The sequence below is a fragment of the Oncorhynchus clarkii genome, chromosome 17 (genome assembly GCF_045791955.1).
Source record: "Oncorhynchus clarkii lewisi isolate Uvic-CL-2024 chromosome 17, UVic_Ocla_1.0, whole genome shotgun sequence".
NCBI lineage: Eukaryota > Metazoa > Chordata > Actinopteri > Salmoniformes > Salmonidae > Oncorhynchus > Oncorhynchus clarkii.
In genome coordinates, this window is record NC_092163.1 from 36509017 (window position 1) to 36526676 (window position 17660).

General features: G+C 42.7%; 1 protein-coding gene across 1 annotated transcript; it reads left to right on the plus strand.

The window, feature by feature from the left end:
• Nucleotides 1–8585: 8585 nt before the first annotated feature.
• LOC139369722 (uncharacterized) lies at nucleotides 8586–17648 on the plus strand. The gene is made up of 3 exons (XM_071108982.1): nucleotides 8586–8904; nucleotides 11158–11405; nucleotides 13997–17648. Exons 1-3 carry the CDS (start codon nucleotides 8724–8726, stop codon nucleotides 15197–15199), a joined length of 1632 nt encoding a protein of 543 aa, XP_070965083.1. The 5' UTR covers nucleotides 8586–8723; the 3' UTR covers nucleotides 15200–17648.
• Nucleotides 17649–17660: the final 12 nt, after the last annotated feature.

The following is a 17660-nucleotide window of genomic DNA, read 5'->3' on the forward strand; positions in this document are numbered from 1 at the left end:
ACATTAGTAACTAAATCATAGCATCGGAGCTACTAGAGTGTAGCTAGTGTAGCATTTCCTTTTCTCTAAAAATATGTTGCTTTCTCTAAAAGACTCCAATGGTTGCGGGAAGAGACGCCATGGGTGTGACCCAAGTGGCACCCTATTCCCTACAAAGTGAACTCCCTTTGAAAGTACTTTTCAAAAGTAATGCACTGTTTTTAGGGAGTAGGGTGCAATTTGAGACAAATTCTATAAAAAAGGCAGAGTGAACTGTATACTTCCAGTGAACAGCATTTTCACAGTTGGTCATTACAAAAATGCTTCCGACCATACATTTCCAACCAGTACTGTTTTAAAATATATTTTTTTATAGCTAATTAAGACTTTTTGTGGTAGCCAGATACTGGTTCATTGTGTTTGTTTCTTGTTGTTTGACAAAACACTGAAGAATGCAGTCTCCTCCCCCTTCTCTCTATCTCTCACACACTATGACCAACTGCTATTGAATGTTCTCTGTCCAAATCCACGTGGTTTCCCCACACATGGCTAGGGCGTGCAGTAGTGACAGGGAACTCTACCTACATCTTCACTATGTCAGAGTCAAAACCAATGACTTTTCTTCCATTTCTCCTTCCCATCCCCCCCAACATGTTCTCCTGCACCATATTGCTGGCGACAAACACTACCTTTCCCTGCTCATTAATTAGTGGTTCCTCAGTTGTTCCAATGACTCAGTCTGTTGAAGATGGTGCTCGCAACACCCGGGTCACCACATGGGACACATACAATGTGTTCGCTTGAATAAAAACGACATTCACTTTTTTTTACTTAAGTCATTCCAACCATATGCCTGGTTGCTTGTCAGCTAGTTGCTCCATTTCTCGTTTCTCATTTTGGGGTTATTTTTCTCCCCACCACCACAGTGACAGAATAGCCTGAGCATCAGGCTTTGCATTGGAAAGGCCTGGCTTTATTGGCCATCATCCCCCCTCCTGGGAAAAGGTCGGTCTTGATTGCAGCCTATTGTTTGCTGTTGTGTGTTTGCCTGAATTGCTGATGGCCCCCTTTGCTCTGCTCAGTAAACGGCGGGGTGTCAATGGCTCTGCTCCCTCTCTGTGAATAAGTCATCTCCAGGCTTTGTGTGACAATCACTTGTCATTGGTGATTTGATCATTTACCAGGAAGGGGGTTGGTGTGTCTGACAAGTTGTGTTCTTGGTTTGCTCTTGTGGCCAATGTAGTTAGACGTGGCTATTTGTTTTTCATGCTTATTCTGGACCATTCCAACTCGTTTCTCTGGTGTTTTGTAATCCAGTGCCTTGGACTTGGATGCATTCTGTTATAACATGAGGCTCCCGAGTGGCGCGGTGGTCTAAGGCACTGTACAGTGCAAGATGCATCACTGCAGGAGCTGGTTTGAATTCAGGCTGCACCACATTGGGAGTCCCATAGGGCGGTGCACAGTTGGCCCAGGGTCGTCCGAGTTTGGCTGGGGTAGGCCGTCATTGTAAATATAATTTGTCCTCAACTGACTTGACTAGTTAAATAAAGGTAATTTTAAAAAATGATAATAAAAACATATTGGTGAGATGAGGGCAGTGGAAGGTAGGCCAAGAAAGAAAACAAGTAGGCGGCCAGTACGATACAGAACATTTTTACAACGAATACATACTGTACAAGGAGCAGATCGGCCTATAGTGTATATAACGTATAGAACGCACGACTGCAACGCATTTTGACTAAAAGAGTCTTCTTCAGGCAGCGTGAACATGGGGGTAACAAGTGTTATTTGTAGCACTATATGAGAGCCTGCTAGATTGCGCAAAGCAATTTATATTGTAAGTCGGTAACAGGGTAATGGTCATATGAAAAAAATCATGAAACTGACTGTATCAATACTGATAAGAATGGATGTCCCCCCCCCCTATCACTTCACTTGGGCTCCGGCGGGCCCCTTCTGGCCTTCCAAAACCACTTCCAGACACCCGTTTTCCAAGGTGGTTTCCCATCCAAGCACTAATCAGGGATAATCCTGTTAGTTTCAGAGGAAAGACAACTGAGATCTGTCAACACTGCCAGCTTTATTTCGATTTGAGTCAGTTCCTGACAGGAATTGAAATAATGTAATATGCATATGGTGAGAGTGCGAGGCAGAAAGAGAGAGTGATGGAGTGCGTCAAGGACAAAAAAGCTATTACAGGATGACCGAAAGGCAGTCCACTTCTGCTCTAATCTGCGTGAATACGTAAATGACAGCAACTGTCTGTCCCTGAGAGACTACGGCAGAGGCTTGTCTCATACATTTTAAACAACCCACTGCTCCAATACACAAACCCGAGGGACACACCTAGGCCAATTTCCTCAAGATGTTTAACCAATCTCCTGATTCTCTGTAGGCATGAAAGATCTTATGACACGTGTTGAGGTGTTTTAAAACATAATGTTTTAAGCGTTTGTTTTGGCGATTTAGATCTAGGCCTTACCCAGGTGTATTGGATTGGTCGATATTCACAATGTCACATTTTGCTTGAAATTATGAAGCCATTGTTTTGTTTAGAGGAAATTGAGTGACTAATTGACGAAGGGCAGTTGAAATACTCTTAAACCAACAACAACAACTTTATCATGGTCCCTTTGGTGTAGATTACACAGTGTACACTTTCTTGATGTGTTCCATGAAACCGCATTTGACCATGCTGTTTTCATGCATTAAAAGTGTTCACTTGATATTCTCATGAGTTGTAGGTCTGCACTGGTAGCAAACCTCCACAAGGAAGAGACGTTTTAGACTGTCTTATAATTCACAGCTCTTGTTTATTATAATGGTATTTTCAAGGCTTTACAATATTGGTAAAGTGTGGCCATGTTCCAATTCCTTACTGCATTTAGCGATTCTGTTTGTCTTGTCACACTTAATCTCCTTACAATTCAGAAGTGTTTTTCACATCACCAGTTTTGACTCGACTCATCTGTGCTGTTAGTGAGTGTGACATATTAGGGTGGTCAACAATCTTTTTGGATGCGTTAACTATGGAATTCTGACTACGGGCCATTTCCTGAACGTTTTTCTACATCTTCAAACTTCTAGAAGACATGACTGTCGTGGTGGACACTTGCCATTCTCACTTGGACTCACAGCAAACTCATTTCTGTGAGACTGAAGTCACTTTGAACTGATTTACAGTATGTGACTCAAGGCTAGGATACAACAATACATTTCAGGGGGTGCCCAGATAGGGTACTCGAGGGTAGGAGTACATGTCATGCCACTCCCTGGTCCAAAGGCCTACGAAGCAAAAATAAGCCCCCTCCTGAATTGTCTGTCCGCTTTTGCTTTGTACCTTTGGCCTACAAGGGTTGGGAGAGGGAAAGAACCAACACTCATACCACAGGAGATATGAAGCAAAAAAGAGAGACACTATAACAAACAATAATGAAATATTTTATGAAACAAGCACATATTTTATTGAATAGGATTTGTTCATTATTGATAATGCTATACAAGTTAGACTGTATTTTTCAGGGTTTTCAGTTTAGTGTAAAAGGTTGAGATGAAATTAGATTTACTATGATTACTGTGACTATATCTACTCTGGTAACATTTAAAGCATATTATGAAATACAAAATTAATTGAGTAAATTGGTTCTATGCTAAGTTGAACATGCTATGATAAAGTAATTCACTAGCCTGGTCCCAGATCTGTTTTGTGATGTCTTGGCTTATGGTCATTGTAACACAGCACAAACAGATCTGGGACCAGCTAGTAATTCCCCATGTGCTCATCAAAATCACATTGTTGTAAATATGAACTAAATCTGAATGCAGAGAACCGCTTAATCTTTTACAATGTTGTAGATTTCTTTATACAATTTCAAAGAGCTCATTTGTTCAAATATGTACTGTATAACGAAGAGAGTATCATTCAATAAATTGCACACAATACTTTTTCAAAACGTTCACAATGGTTATTTTGTTCATCCTTTTTGGGTTGATGGGTGTCAGATTATTTTTGATATAGTGAGTAAACCGATTTACAGTCTATAATATATTTTGGTCATATAGTATTTGATCTAGTCAACCTAGACTATAATTAATATGAGGGTTTCTTATGGGTTGGGACCCAAAGAGGGTCCTGGGCATGTGATACATGGGTCCCGAGTTTTGAGAATACATCTATAATCACACACTATTTATTTTTAACTTGGGTCGTTGAAGGATGATTTGGGTCACAGGAGGACGTTCAAATTCTAATTTGGGTCTCAAGCTGATAAAGTTTCAGAACCCCCCCCCCCCCCCTTGTTTTTTAAAAACATTTTGTTTCGTTACAAAGTGGGATTGAAATGCATTTCATTGTGATTTATTTTTGTCATTGATCTTCACAAAATACTCTAATGTCAAAGTGAAAAGATATTTCATTTTTATTCATTTGTTTAAAAAAATAATTACATACATAACCAGTCAAACGTTTGGACACACCTACTCATTCAAGGGTTTTTCTTTATTTGTACTATTTTCTACATATAATAGGGAAGACATCAACACTATGAAAGAACACATATGGAATCATGTATTAAGAAAAAAAGTGTTAAACAAATCAAAATCAATGTTATATTTGAGATTCTTCAAAGTAGCCACTTTTTTCCTTGATGACAGCTTTGCACACTCTTGGCATTCTCTCAACCGGAGAATGCCAAGGAAAGGAAGACCCGGAGTTACTTATGCTGCAGAGGATAAGTTCATTAGAGTTACCAGCCTCAGAATTTGCAGCCCAAATAAATGCTTCACAGAGTTCAAGTAACATACAACATCTCAACATCAACTGTTCAGAAGAGACTGCGTGAATCAGGTCTTTATGGTTGAATTAATGCAAAGAAACCACTACTAAAGGACACCAATAACATGAAGAGACTTGCTTGGGTCAAAGAAACACAAGCAATGAACATTAGAACGGCGATAGAAATCTGTCCTTTGGTCTGATGAGTCCAAATTTGAGATTTCTTTGTGAGACGCAGAGTAGGTGAACGAATGATCTCCGCATGTGGGGTTCCCACCGTGAAGCATGGAGGAGGAGGTGTGATGGTGTGGGGGTGCTTTACTGGTGACACTGATTCATTTAGAATTCAACGCACAGCATTCTGCAGTGATAAGCCATCCCATCTGGTTTGCGCTTAGTGGGACTATCATTTGTTTTTCAACAGGACTCTTGACCCAACACACCTCCAGGCTGTGTAAGGGCCATTTGACCAAGAAAGAGAGTGATGAAGTGCTCCATCAGATGACCTGGCCTCAACAATCATCCAACCTCAACTCAACTGAGATGGTTCGGGATGAGTTGGACCGCAGAGTGAAGGAAAAGCAGCCAACAAGTGCTTAGCATATGTGGGAACTCCAAGACTGTTGGAAAAGTATTCCAGGTGAGGCTGGTTGAGAGTGCCAAGAGTGTGCAAAGCTGTCATGAAGGCAAATGGTGGCTACTTTGAAGAATCAAAAATATATTTTGATTTGTTTAACACTTGATTACTACATGATTCCATATGTGTTATTTCATAGTGTTGATGTCTTCACTATTATTCTACAAAGAAGAAAATACTAAAAATAAAGAAAAACCCTTGAATGAGTAGGTGTGTCCAAACTTTCGACTGGTACTGTATATACAGTGCCTTCGGAAAGTATTCAGACCTCTTGACTTTTTCCACACTTTGATATGTTACAGCCTTATTCTAAAATTGATTAAATCATTTTTTCCTCTCATCAATCTACACACAATACCCCATAATGACAAATAAAAAACAGATTTTTACTAATTTTTGCAAATGTAAAAAAAACAACAAAAAAAAAACATTTACGTAAGTATTCAGACCCTTTACTCACGACTTTGTTGAAGCACCTTTGGCAGCAATTATACAGCCTTGACTCTTCTTGGGTAGGATGCTACAAGCTTGGCACACCTGTATTTGAGGAGTTTCTCCTATTCCTCTCCGCAGAGCCTCTCAAGCTCTGTCAGGTTGGAAGAAGAGCGTTGCTGAGCAGCTATTTTCAGCTCTCTCCAGAGATGTTCAATCCAGTTCAAGGCTCTGGCTGGGCCACTCAAGGACATTCAGAGACTTGTCCCGAAGCCACTCCTGCATTGTCTTGGCTGTGTGCTTAGGGTCGTTGTCCTGTTGGAAGGTGAACCTTTGCCCCAGTCTGAGGTCCTGAGCACTCTGAAGCAGGTTTTCATCAAGGATCTCTTTGTACTTTGCTTTGTTCATCTTTGCATCAATCCTGACTAGTCTCCCAGTCCCTGCCACTGAAAAAACAACAACACAGCATGATGCTTTCACCACCATGCTTCACTGTAGGGATGGTGCCAGGTTTCCTCCATACGTGGTGCTTGGCATTCAGGCCAAGAGTTCAATCTTGGTTTCATCAGACCAGAGAATCTTATTTCTTATGGTCTGAGAGTCTTTGCGTGCCTTTAGGCAAACTCCAAGCGGGCTGTCATGGGCCTTTTAGTGAGGAGAGGGTTCCGTCTGTCCACTCTACCATAAAGGCATGATTGGTGGAATGCTGCAGAGATAGTTGTCCTTCTGGAAGGTTCTCCCATCTCCACAAAGGAACTCTGGAGCTCTGTAGAGTGACCATCGGGTTCTTGGTCACCTCGCTGACCAAGGACCTTCTCCCGCAATTGCTTAGTTTGGCCAGGCGGACAGTTCTAGGAAGTGTCTTGGCGGTTCCAAACGTCTTCCGTTTAAGAATGATGGAGGCCACTGTTCTTGGGGACCGTCAAAGGTGGAGGATTTTTTTGGTACCCTTCCCCAGATCTATGCCTCGACACAATCCTGTCTCAGAGCTCTACGGACAATTCCTTCAACCTCATGCCTTGGTTTTGCTCTGACATGTACTGTCAACTGTGGGACCTTACATACACAGGTGTGTTCCTTTCCAAATACTGTCCAATCAATTGAATTTACCACAGGTGGACTCCAATAAAGTTGTAGAAACATTTCAAGGATGATCAATGGAAAAAGGATGCACTTGAGATCAATTTTGTGTCTCATAGCAAAGGGTCTGAATACTTATGTAAATAAGTATTTGTATTTGTTTTTATATTTAATAAATTGGAAAACATTTCTAAAGACCTGTTTTCACCTTGTTATTATGGGGTATTGTGTGTAGATTGCTGAGGATTTTTGTTTATTTAATCCATGTTAGAATAAGGCTAAAACGTAACAAAATGTGGAAAAAGTCAAGGGGTCTGAATACTTTCCGAAGGCACTGCCCCACCTTCCCTGAATGACAGGTTGCCACTGATGGCAAGACTTGAAAACTGTTGTCTAGCCATGATCCCCAGCACTTTGACAGAGCTTGAAGAATTCTGAAAATAATAATGGGCAAATATTGCACAATCCAGGTGTGCAACACTCTAAGAGACTTATCCAAGAATACTCACAGCTGTAATCGTTGCCAAAGGTGTTTGTAACATGTTTTGACTCGGGGAGAATACGGTTCTATGTAATCAAAGTATATTCATGTTTATTTTTAATTAATTTTTATATATTACAAATGTTACTGCCACTTTGACATTATATAGTATTTTTTGTGTAGATTGTTGACAAAAATGTACAATTTAATCCCACTTTGTAACACAATAAAATGTAAAGAAATCCAAGGGGTTGAATATTTATGATACCCACTGTAATCTATAACAACTGTAGTGAGTCATTTGGTTAATCTGCCATGCCAGTATGTATACATGCTTTCCCATTGTATTGTCACATAATGCACATTCCTACTGTCTTTTTCGAAATAGGTGATAGACTATGCCTATATTCATGTATTTTCTGTCGTTTAATTATAAACTGTATTGATATTTAATTCATAGTTAACCAATGTTAATAATTGGACTGCAGTGACAATTAGATTTTCTCCAAAACTTCCCTTTTCATGACTTTTGAAACACAACTGTAGGCCTACATAATGTTCTGTTTGATTTATTGGTCAATCAGAGTATTCTGCGGAAAAAATGGTAATAGTTCCTGACATGTCATTTTGCAGTGGCAACAACAACCTTTCAGAAGCAATTCCACAGCACTGTTTTACAGTTTTACATAGAAAATTCCTGCAAATGAAAGAGGATGTGTGTACAGGATCAAGGTGAGGAAGCCTCAACTTTCTCCAGCCGTTGTTGGGAAGATATTTCTGTTCTTGTGTCAATACTTTATCAGAATATTATTTAATTATTGCATCCATTAGTGGCTCACTGTTTTTTGTCGACACTGTTTATCCCGTTCATGTAACAAGAAAACATGATCGTTTCGGTTACATAATAAACGCAGAACTCCAACGACACGAGGAAATCCTCTTGTGTTGCTGGCCAGTGGCCACTATAACGTGTTGGCAAACAGGGGGCTCGTGTGTTGATTAATCCTGTCCAAGGAATTGCAATCATGTCGTTAACAAAATACTATTTTTAATGAAATCTTTTACTGCCTGAATTTGAATTAAATGCTAATCCTGTCATTCACTCAAGGAGTGATGACACGGGCCTGTCTACTGGAAATGAAGAGCCGTGATTGGAGGGCACTGGTATAGGAGGCGGGATCAATAAATATTCGACTGTCAGATTGGAGCTCGGCGTTGCTGTGTGCAGGTAAAGAGAACCAAGCAACACAAACGAAGTAACGTACAGTATTTCTCCTACCTTACTAGACAACGAAAAGCAATGGCCAGACACTGTTCTGTTGACGAGCAACACGTTTATGTCACACGAACGAAGAATTGAACCCACGAGCGGCAAAATAAAAGCGTGCAACACCTTGGAAAGAAAATATCGCGTCAACGTTTGGTCGGGGGCACACTTCTTTTTTTTTTTACAAGGCACTTCGACAGCTGCGTGTTTTCAAACAAGCCATCAACAAAGAATGAAATCATTCAAACGAGGTAGGCGTACGTTTTATGGGGATTTTAGTACAGAAAATATTGGCAGGCATTCATTATCACCCTGACAGTTTGCCAAGTGTGCCCGGCTTTTGGGTGTTAATGGAATGCGGCTTTTTGTTGCGAGCAAATGCAGCGTGTGTTTGTTTGAATTTGGAGGGACAGCGAACCAGCTAAGTTATCTTTGGAAGCAAGCATGGTGTCCATCTGGCGGAGCGACAGAACAGTCCTGCATCCGCGGAGGCGTGCGTTCAGCGGGTTCTTTGTACGTTTGATACACGATGGGAAGATGGCTAGCCAACTTAGTCATCGTTTTTTAAATTAATTTATAATTCTCATGTTACGTCTTATTTTTGCATTTGGCAAATGGATAGCAATTTCGGTAGCTATTCGATGTCATTGCAACAGTAATCTTAACCCCACGATAGACTACATTGACTAGAACGAGACAATTCCACGAAATGGCTTCATTGTTTGTTAGCTAGCCTGCTAACTTTAGCCAGAAACTAGCTAGCTAAATCCGCCTTTGAAGATTAGTACATTTGAACAAACTCAAATTATGCACACCTTTTGCCTTAAGTTTGTCAACGTATTTTGACTAGATGGCTAACTCCGTATAAGAAAAATAATAACGCCCTTTTGTTATGCAAACAAAAAGTTGAGGTTTGACAGGAACAGCGTGTGACATGTAACGTTACTGTAGCTGGCTAGCAAAGTAAAACTCCACGATGTTGCTACCACATATTTTAAAGCCGTTTTCTAGCGTAACCTTATATCGCTACTATAACATCAACGGAGACGAGTGGGCGGACTGTACCTCTACTAGTGATGCGCGAGTTGACTCGTAACCTGTGGCTCGGGTGGGTGGGTTCAGGGTCATGAAATATTTCGTGGGTAGCTGGCGGGTTGAGTAAAGAGTACCTTTAAATTCATAAATGTACCATTATTGTGCATTTTATATCTATATGCTACACGGAGGCCTTTCGTTATTTTAGGCTATCTGGAATGACTGAGTACGTTTTAGGTCCTGACTGTACGCGTGCCAAATAGACTACAAGACAATCGCCACATGCTTTTCGGCGAACTACCAGAACAATTGAATGTGGATCCAAGGCAAAAAGGCTGACTGATTTCATTACGAGAAAAGCTGCGAAATTGATATTAGAAAATAACAGAAGGGGTGGGCCAGAAAAGTAATGTTGAAGTGGTTAAAGAGGAGGGTGGCTGTGTGATTGTGAGGCGCTATACACATTTGAGTCACACGAAGGGGACTTCAAATTGACCTGTGGCATGTCAAGGGAACTGCATCCCTATACTTTTCAGATGGGTTAAATAGCAATATGGACACTATAACCTCTCGTGGCCTTAATAGTAACTCATGTTGAATTTAAGCATTTCTTGCTGTAAAACGATACACCGAATGTCGGCTAAATTGAATGAGTTGGTGTGTCAACTTTGAACGTATACTGTACGTTTTCTGACCCGTTTCTCATGCGGGCGCTGTCTTGATCTTGGCATCGCTCACTTCCAGCTAGAAAAGTAATGCACGTCTAGTCGGATTCTTCTGGCCACCAAGTTTGGTAGCTAGCATATTTAAAATGTTTTGCCCATTCATGCGCACATTTCCTAACTTGATTTTAAGATTATAGTTAGTAGCTAGCCACATACACTCTGTTAGCCATTGAATTAAAATAAATTGCTCCAGGACTTAAATTCCCTGGCCAAAGGTGAAAATAGCCCCTCGCACGGTCTATAGAGCCCTAGCGGCTGGAGATGTTGACATGCACACGATCTTCTTTTGTGAGGACAGGAGCTGTCTCTAGGGGTCAGATTTCACCCGGAGAAAGACATTTACTTCATTCTATACCCCGGGAGAAACCATTTTGAGTTGGTCTTCCCCAGTGCCACAAATATAGTGATTTGGGGAAGGAAGACAAATCTTGTTTTCAATGTATTTATTTTCTTTCAATTAGCTTATCTCATCACTTAATTTAATGAGGGAGTGTCTCATTGCGTCATCATGCATGCTTGTACATTTGTTGTCAACTACTACACCCACACTTGCCTCTGGGTGAATGCACATTAAAATAACAAACAAGAAGCACATGCCCAATCAACTAGTAGATGGTTGTCAGTTTCTGATTTGGAGGGAAAGCAACACATTCTATAACAAGTTAATGTCCAACCCTGGTCTATGAGTACAAACACTATCACTGACTCAACAACCCCCTCTGAACCCCTTCTCCTTGTCCTCAGTTCTGGAAGAGGAGCGGATGCGAGAGCAGGAGCTGTCAGCCATGTCTGACAGTGACCCCTTTGAGGATGACAGCTCCACCCTTGACCTGTCTGGTGGGGGCTCAGGCAAGCGGCGTCGCCGTGGCAACCTGCCCAAGGTGGCAGTGCAGGTGCTGCGGAGCTGGCTGTACGAGCACCGCTTCAACGCCTACCCCTCAGAGCAGGAGAAACTCAGCTTGTCAGATCAGACCAGCCTTTCTGTGCTGCAGGTGAGTGGACCGGGATCAGACTTTAAATCATTTATTTAATTAATAATAATTAAACAAATTCAAGTTAATTCTTGCTCCAAAATGCTTGAATTGGGCCTAATCAAGCAGCAGTCCAGACATTTTGGCCTACAGTAGCCTTTGCCAGGTGGAAACTTTGAGCTGTGTAGCAGAGCACCAACATGGGGCTGGGAGATTATTTTATTTATTTATTAACTTATTGGCAAATCAAGATCTCTTAAAAAATGTTCTCTAAATAAGCATGGTTGTTTTTAAAGGTCAAATACACTGCATTTCAAACAGTCGGCAATCTTTTTTTGTTGCAATGATCTGTCTTTCAAGACTTGTTATGGAATATGTTTATTGTATTTTTAAAAAATTACTAGAACCACGTGTAGTGCACATTCACAAATAATAACAAACTTCTTGTAGCGGGTGTTGGGCTATAGAAAATTAACAGGTCTCAAGCCCTGGCGATTTATCCAGTTGCTCTTTATATTTCAAGTTTAGCCAACTTGGATCTGTTTGCTAGCTAACAGGGTTGAAAAGTTATGAACACACCCTTTTTGAAAAGCACGGTATCCTGTCTACAGTGTTCAGATGTTGAAGGGGCATACCCAATTTCTCAGATTGAGAACAAGTTGCCAATTCCTTTATATAATTGTTTTATGCTTCACACATTTATAAAACATACTGGACAGCTAGTATAACAGTTGTTGGCTAAATTGCTGCTGGACCCTACTGTACTTGTACTTTTGCTTAGTTGTGAACCTGGGCCGCCCACTCTTTCTATTCTGGTTAGAGCCAGTTTGCGCTGTTCTGTGAAGGGAGTAGTACACAGCGTTGTATGAGATCTTTAGATTCTTGGCAATTTCTCGCATGGAATAGCCTTAATTTCAAAATAGACTTGAGTTTCAGAAGAAAGTACTTTGTTTCTGGACATTTTGAGCCTGTAATCAAACCCACAAATGCTGATGCTCCAGATACTCAACTAGTCTAAAGAAGGCCAGATTTATTGCTTATTTAATCAGGACAACTGTTTTCAGCTGTGCTAACATAATTGCGAAAGGGATTTACAATTTTCCTCCAGTTCAATTGTTCCAGATTAGTGCCTGATGTAGTGTAAACAATTGATCATAGCAGACACTTGGGGCCCAGATGGAGCCATGACTACGTACTCTGTCGAAGATGGTGGTTTCTTTATTGTGTGTTCTCTATTGTGTTCTCTATTGGCCCCTTGTAAGTGTCTCTGTGTGCGGGGAGATGAATGCCGTAGCACCTATAGGTCTACTTCAGGCTGGCGCTAAATAGATTCATCCCATGATACTTACGTTGTACTTATCATCATACTTCAGCGCTAGGGTGTTTCTCAACAGCTTAGCGTACAACAATATTCAAATGTCACATGGGCAAGGTACTACTGTACAGATTAATTTGACACCGTCACCGCAGTCTTCCCTTCTCACCTTGTAGGCCGACCATTTGTTGTCGTTTCCTCTCTCCTCAAATACACACACACACACACACACACACACATTCACACCCCAGGAGTGGCGACATGAGGTATTCCTGGACTGAGCAGAGAGCAAGCAGGGCTAGAGTAGCGCTGACAGACCCATAGTGTAGTCACTGCAGTGAAATGTCCCTGGTTGGCTGTGCTCTACTTGCTCTGCCACTCAGCGTTTTTCACCCGAGACTTCATTAATGCCAGCTGTCTGAGGCCACTCATCTCACTGCGTGTGGGAGGTTTTTACCACAAGATGGCAGTAAACGAGACCTGGAGGAGAGCAGGAGAATGAGAACATGTGGGCGGAAGTCTCATTCCAACAAACTACCCCTCGGACCAGTTTGAGCTATGGACTCATGCTACTTAAACCAAATCCTGACACTGCCATCAGCGGGACGTGACAGGAAACAGGATTTGTCGGACCATGCAATGTTTTTCCACTCCTCAATTGTCTAGTGTTGGTGGTCGTGTCCCCAAGAGTTGCTTCCTTTTGTTTTTAGCTGAAAAAGAGGGGAACCCGGTGTGGTCATCTGATGCAATAGTCCATCCTTGACAAGGATCGGTTAGAGTTGTGTTCCGAGATGCCACTGTTGTACTGCGGTGTTATTTGTCTGTTTCTGGCCTGCCTGTTTGCTTGCATGATTCTTGCCATTGTCCTTCAATCTCTCATCAACAAGCTGTTTTTGCCCACGGGACTGCTGCTGAGTTCTGGTTTGTTGAACCGTTCTCGGTAAATCCTAGACATTGTCGTGCGCGAAAAGCCCAGGAGAGAGACCGTTTCTGAGATGTTGGATCCGGCAAGCCTGGCACTGACTATCATACCACGCTCAAAGTCGCTTAGGTCACTCGTCTTGCCCGTTCTAACATTCAATCAAACAGTAACTGGATGCCTGTCTACCTGCATTATATAGCGAGCCACGGCCACGTGACTAGCGATCCATTTTCGTGAATGAGGTGGTGTACTTAATAAACTGTCCACTGTCATCTGTTCTTGCAGTATGATTCTTCAGGGAATCTGTTAGGCTTTTGAGATGCACCCCTGTTGTTTTTTTTGCAGGTGTTGTTAAAGTTACTGACTCTTTTCCAGATATGCAACTGGTTCATCAATGCCCGCCGCCGCCTCCTCCCCGACCTTCTCCGCAAGGATGGCAAAGACCCCACCCAGTTCACCATCTCCAGGCGGACGGGGAAGGGTGAGGGCTGCCCAGCCACAGGAGGATTTGGCAGTTCCCCTGAAAGCCCCACCTCAGTCCACTCTCCAGCCCTGCCCCCTCTCAGGCCCTCTGTCATCCGACCAGCCCCCACACTGGACCTCAGCCTCCTGGGAAATACTGCCACTGCCATCCTTTTGGGAGCTGGCTACCCCAGCCAAGAGGGCTACTGTGTCCAGGCCCTGATGCAGCTGGACATGCAGAGTCTCCTGAGGAGGGAGGCCGAGGAGAAGGGCTCCAAGGTTATCAGCGCCAGCCCCACTGGCGGGCTATTCAACACGCCGCCCCCCACGCCTCCGGAGCTGTGCCCCTGCCAGGATTTCAGTGACTTGAGGTTGCTGGTGGATGCAGCTCTCCAGAGGGCCGCCGAGCACGAGAGTCAGAGGCTGCTCCCAGAGTACCAGAGCAGGGCTACTGCAGAAGCGACGGGTGGCTGTAGCCACAGCAGCAGTGCTATGGGTCCGACCACTCCACCGGCGCAGAGCCAAGCTACGTTTGACTCGCCCAGAGAGCAGAGTCCTGCGAACAAGGCGGTGGTGTCCCCAGTTTCAGTCCTAATCCATGTCCCAGTCTGTTCTGCACCTAAACTCGCCATGGCCTCTGTACCGGCTCCAAATGTGCCTCCCTGCCTAGCCCAAATGCCAGTCCTAGTGCCAGTTTCAACCCCCTTTCCAACCTTTGTCCCAGCTTCAACTCCAACTCCAATCCCAACCAAACCCCTTCTCCCAAGCCCCGTTCAAACCTTTGCCGGTGCACCAACTGTGTCCTGTGTCCCAACCTCAGTCCCAGCTCCAAGCTCTACCCAGGTCCCAACCCTAACCTCTGTCCTAACCCCGGCCCAACCTTTAGCCCCAGCACCACCAGCCCTCAACCCATTCCTGGGCCTGGCCTCCCTCCAGCCCTTGTCCTCCTCCATCCCCAACAGCAGTGTCCAGAGGGCCCAGTCGGTGCCCAGTGTGTGGAGTGTGGTCCACAGCGATGTTACAGTCCGACAGCCTGTCCCCGTGGTTCAGACTCCCAAGGCCGCCGTGTGGGGGCCACAGCACACCTTGCACACTGTCAGCGAAACCGTCAACTAGAGCCACGGCCACTCCCTTGTCTGTGTGTATGTGAGGGAGCCCCGTATCCCTACTCAGACTGCCCCTACCTATGTGTACGTTTCCTTCATCGGCCCCTCTGACACTATGCTCTGCAGTTTGGATATGGCAGAACTCATGCATACGGTTCATACATCAGACGCTAGGAAGGATACGAGGGATGGAAAGACTATTGTTTTTAAAGACAGTGCTTTTTTTAAGCATTTTTATCAGGACTTATCCAATGCAGACTGTTGCTGGGTGGAACCTTTCAATGTGGTTTTCAGAGTATAGGTTAAATGTTGCGACGGTTGACATAAGAACAACGACACCAAGTTCCATGATGTAGTTTTTAACTCCCTTTTCCACTATCTCAACTATTTCCAAAAGGGGTCAAGGAGGACATTTCCTTCCCCTGTGATGTTTTTTTTTTTTTTTAACAGTGAAGTTGCACCAGTAGAGCTAGGCTTATCTGTAGCAATACTGGACTTGGTTGAATGTATTAAGGTTACTTTTATCTCTGGCGGTCTAGCCTGTCAATCATTCCCACCAAGGTTAAACAAGGGTGGACCTGGGGCTGAGACAAGTGTTTTTCAAGCCCTGGTGTTGCGCTCCTCCAGTACAGTTTATGCACTTTAGATATTTTCATGTCCACATCTTCACACAGTGCCGGAAGACGGGCGGAAGGGGAAATTGATTGTATTGCAGTGTGCCTGACTGCACAGCTCCAATGTCTGTCTCCTCTCTCCTTGCCTTAATTAAAGCTACTGTAAACAAGTGGCCACCATGGATTCTATGTTTGAGACACTAAATCATCAGTTGCAAAGAATATGAACTCTTTTTTAAAACTTTTTTAAAATGTTCATTTAAACCTGTTTCCAAAATAGTATCTTAGTAGGTAAATGTTTTTGTGTGAAAACACACCAGAAATGATATTTTTTTTTTGGTCTGTTACTTTCTGCGCTATCTTTATGCATCATGTACAATTTCCAGGGATGTATTGTTTTTATTGTGGATGTGAAGGAGGTGGAATTCCTGTCTGTGTGTTTGAGAGCGATGGGGCGGGAGGTCCCGTTATAGAAATCGATTTTGTGGCGAAGCTAAAGGCTTAGTTCTTAAGGGTAATGTAACACTTGCTATAATTGCCCTATTCTGCCATAGTCTTTTATGGATGAAGCTTGTCACAAACATTTCAAGCTTTTGGGCCCCCCTGTTTGGAGAGGGATTGACCCAAGTAGCGAATCATTGGCGGCTTAAGATTTGGTCCTTGTGTTGCAAACAAATATATCTTAATTGAAACGCCTGTTGTTCGCTTGGATGACAATCTGGTCAGTGTTGTATTGAATTAGTTGATTTTTAATGTTGAGTAAGTTATTGAGAAGCAAACTGTCTGACTTCCTTTCACTCTCTCTTTTCCCTCTGTTTTAGCGACGCATATCCTCTCGTTAGACTATTTGACTATTTCTTATATGGTTGTAGTTTCCATGAAACAATCTCTCATACTGCATGTTATGGCCAAATCGACGCCGCACAAAGTTAGTTGGGGCTCTACTACGTAAACAGTGCTGCTGCAAAGTAATTTTCTTCTGTCCATGGGTCAGTTAAAATGGGACTAACTTAGTCTTTAATAGATGTTACCGGTGCCATACATGTAATGACCCTGGTGGTGATTTTTTTTGTTTTTGTTTTTTTACAACTGGATGCATGAGAAGAGCAGATATGGAATCCTGTGTTATTATATACCTAGATTTGTGACTAGCACAAACCCCCATTCCTTCACTTCCTCTTGTTTTCTGCTCTTTCGTGAGGTGAGGCTTAATGTCAGCACCATTTCCTGAATTGTCTAGAATATCAGTGGGGAAGGGTAGATGTTCTAGATCCTCTGCTAACGGAGATATGCTAAAAGAGTCACCTCTTTCTCACACACTTTGGGTCGACTGTAGGGTTCGGTCAGACTTGAGTCTGAATACTAAGCAAAGAATGTTAACTATTTTAACATGTTTTGAATGCAGTACAATAAAGCGGGTATGTGGTTTATTCATTACTACACTTCTATGTTACTACATATTTCTCATTGTGATACTGGAATTGGCTGGATACTGAACATTATTTAGAAAGGCTATTTTATATATATCAGGTTTTGGATGCAGAATGAAACTTGAGTCGTAGATGCCAATGGGAAAAATGTCACGGTGGGGACGGGGCCATGAACTGTCTCAAATGTGTAGCATCTCAATACGACCAAATGCATCCTAAATGTTTTTCCATTTCACTGTGAAATCATGGCTGATGTGTAGGACAATATAACTGGCTATCGTGCCTTAAACCTGGGATTGAGGGAACATGCCCCTTCTACATAGAAACTTTTGAATAGTCTGTGCAATATATGCCTTAAACTTTAAATGTGTTTTGTACAAGCGTTTCAGAGAATAAAACCTGTTATTATACGCTGCTCCTTGTGCAT

What these genes read in the sequence shown, in the direction of transcription:
- LOC139369722 (XM_071108982.1), top strand. Translation starts at nt 8,724, where the DNA reads ATGTCACACGAACGAAGAATTGAACCCACGAGCGGCAAAATAAAAGCG. An exon ending in AATGAAATCATTCAAACGAG is followed by an intron (nt 8,905 to 11,157) that starts GTAGGCGTACGT and finishes CCTTGTCCTCAG; the next exon opens with TTCTGGAAGAGGAGCGGATG. An exon ending in CCAGCCTTTCTGTGCTGCAG is followed by an intron (nt 11,406 to 13,996) that starts GTGAGTGGACCG and finishes ACTCTTTTCCAG; the next exon opens with ATATGCAACTGGTTCATCAA.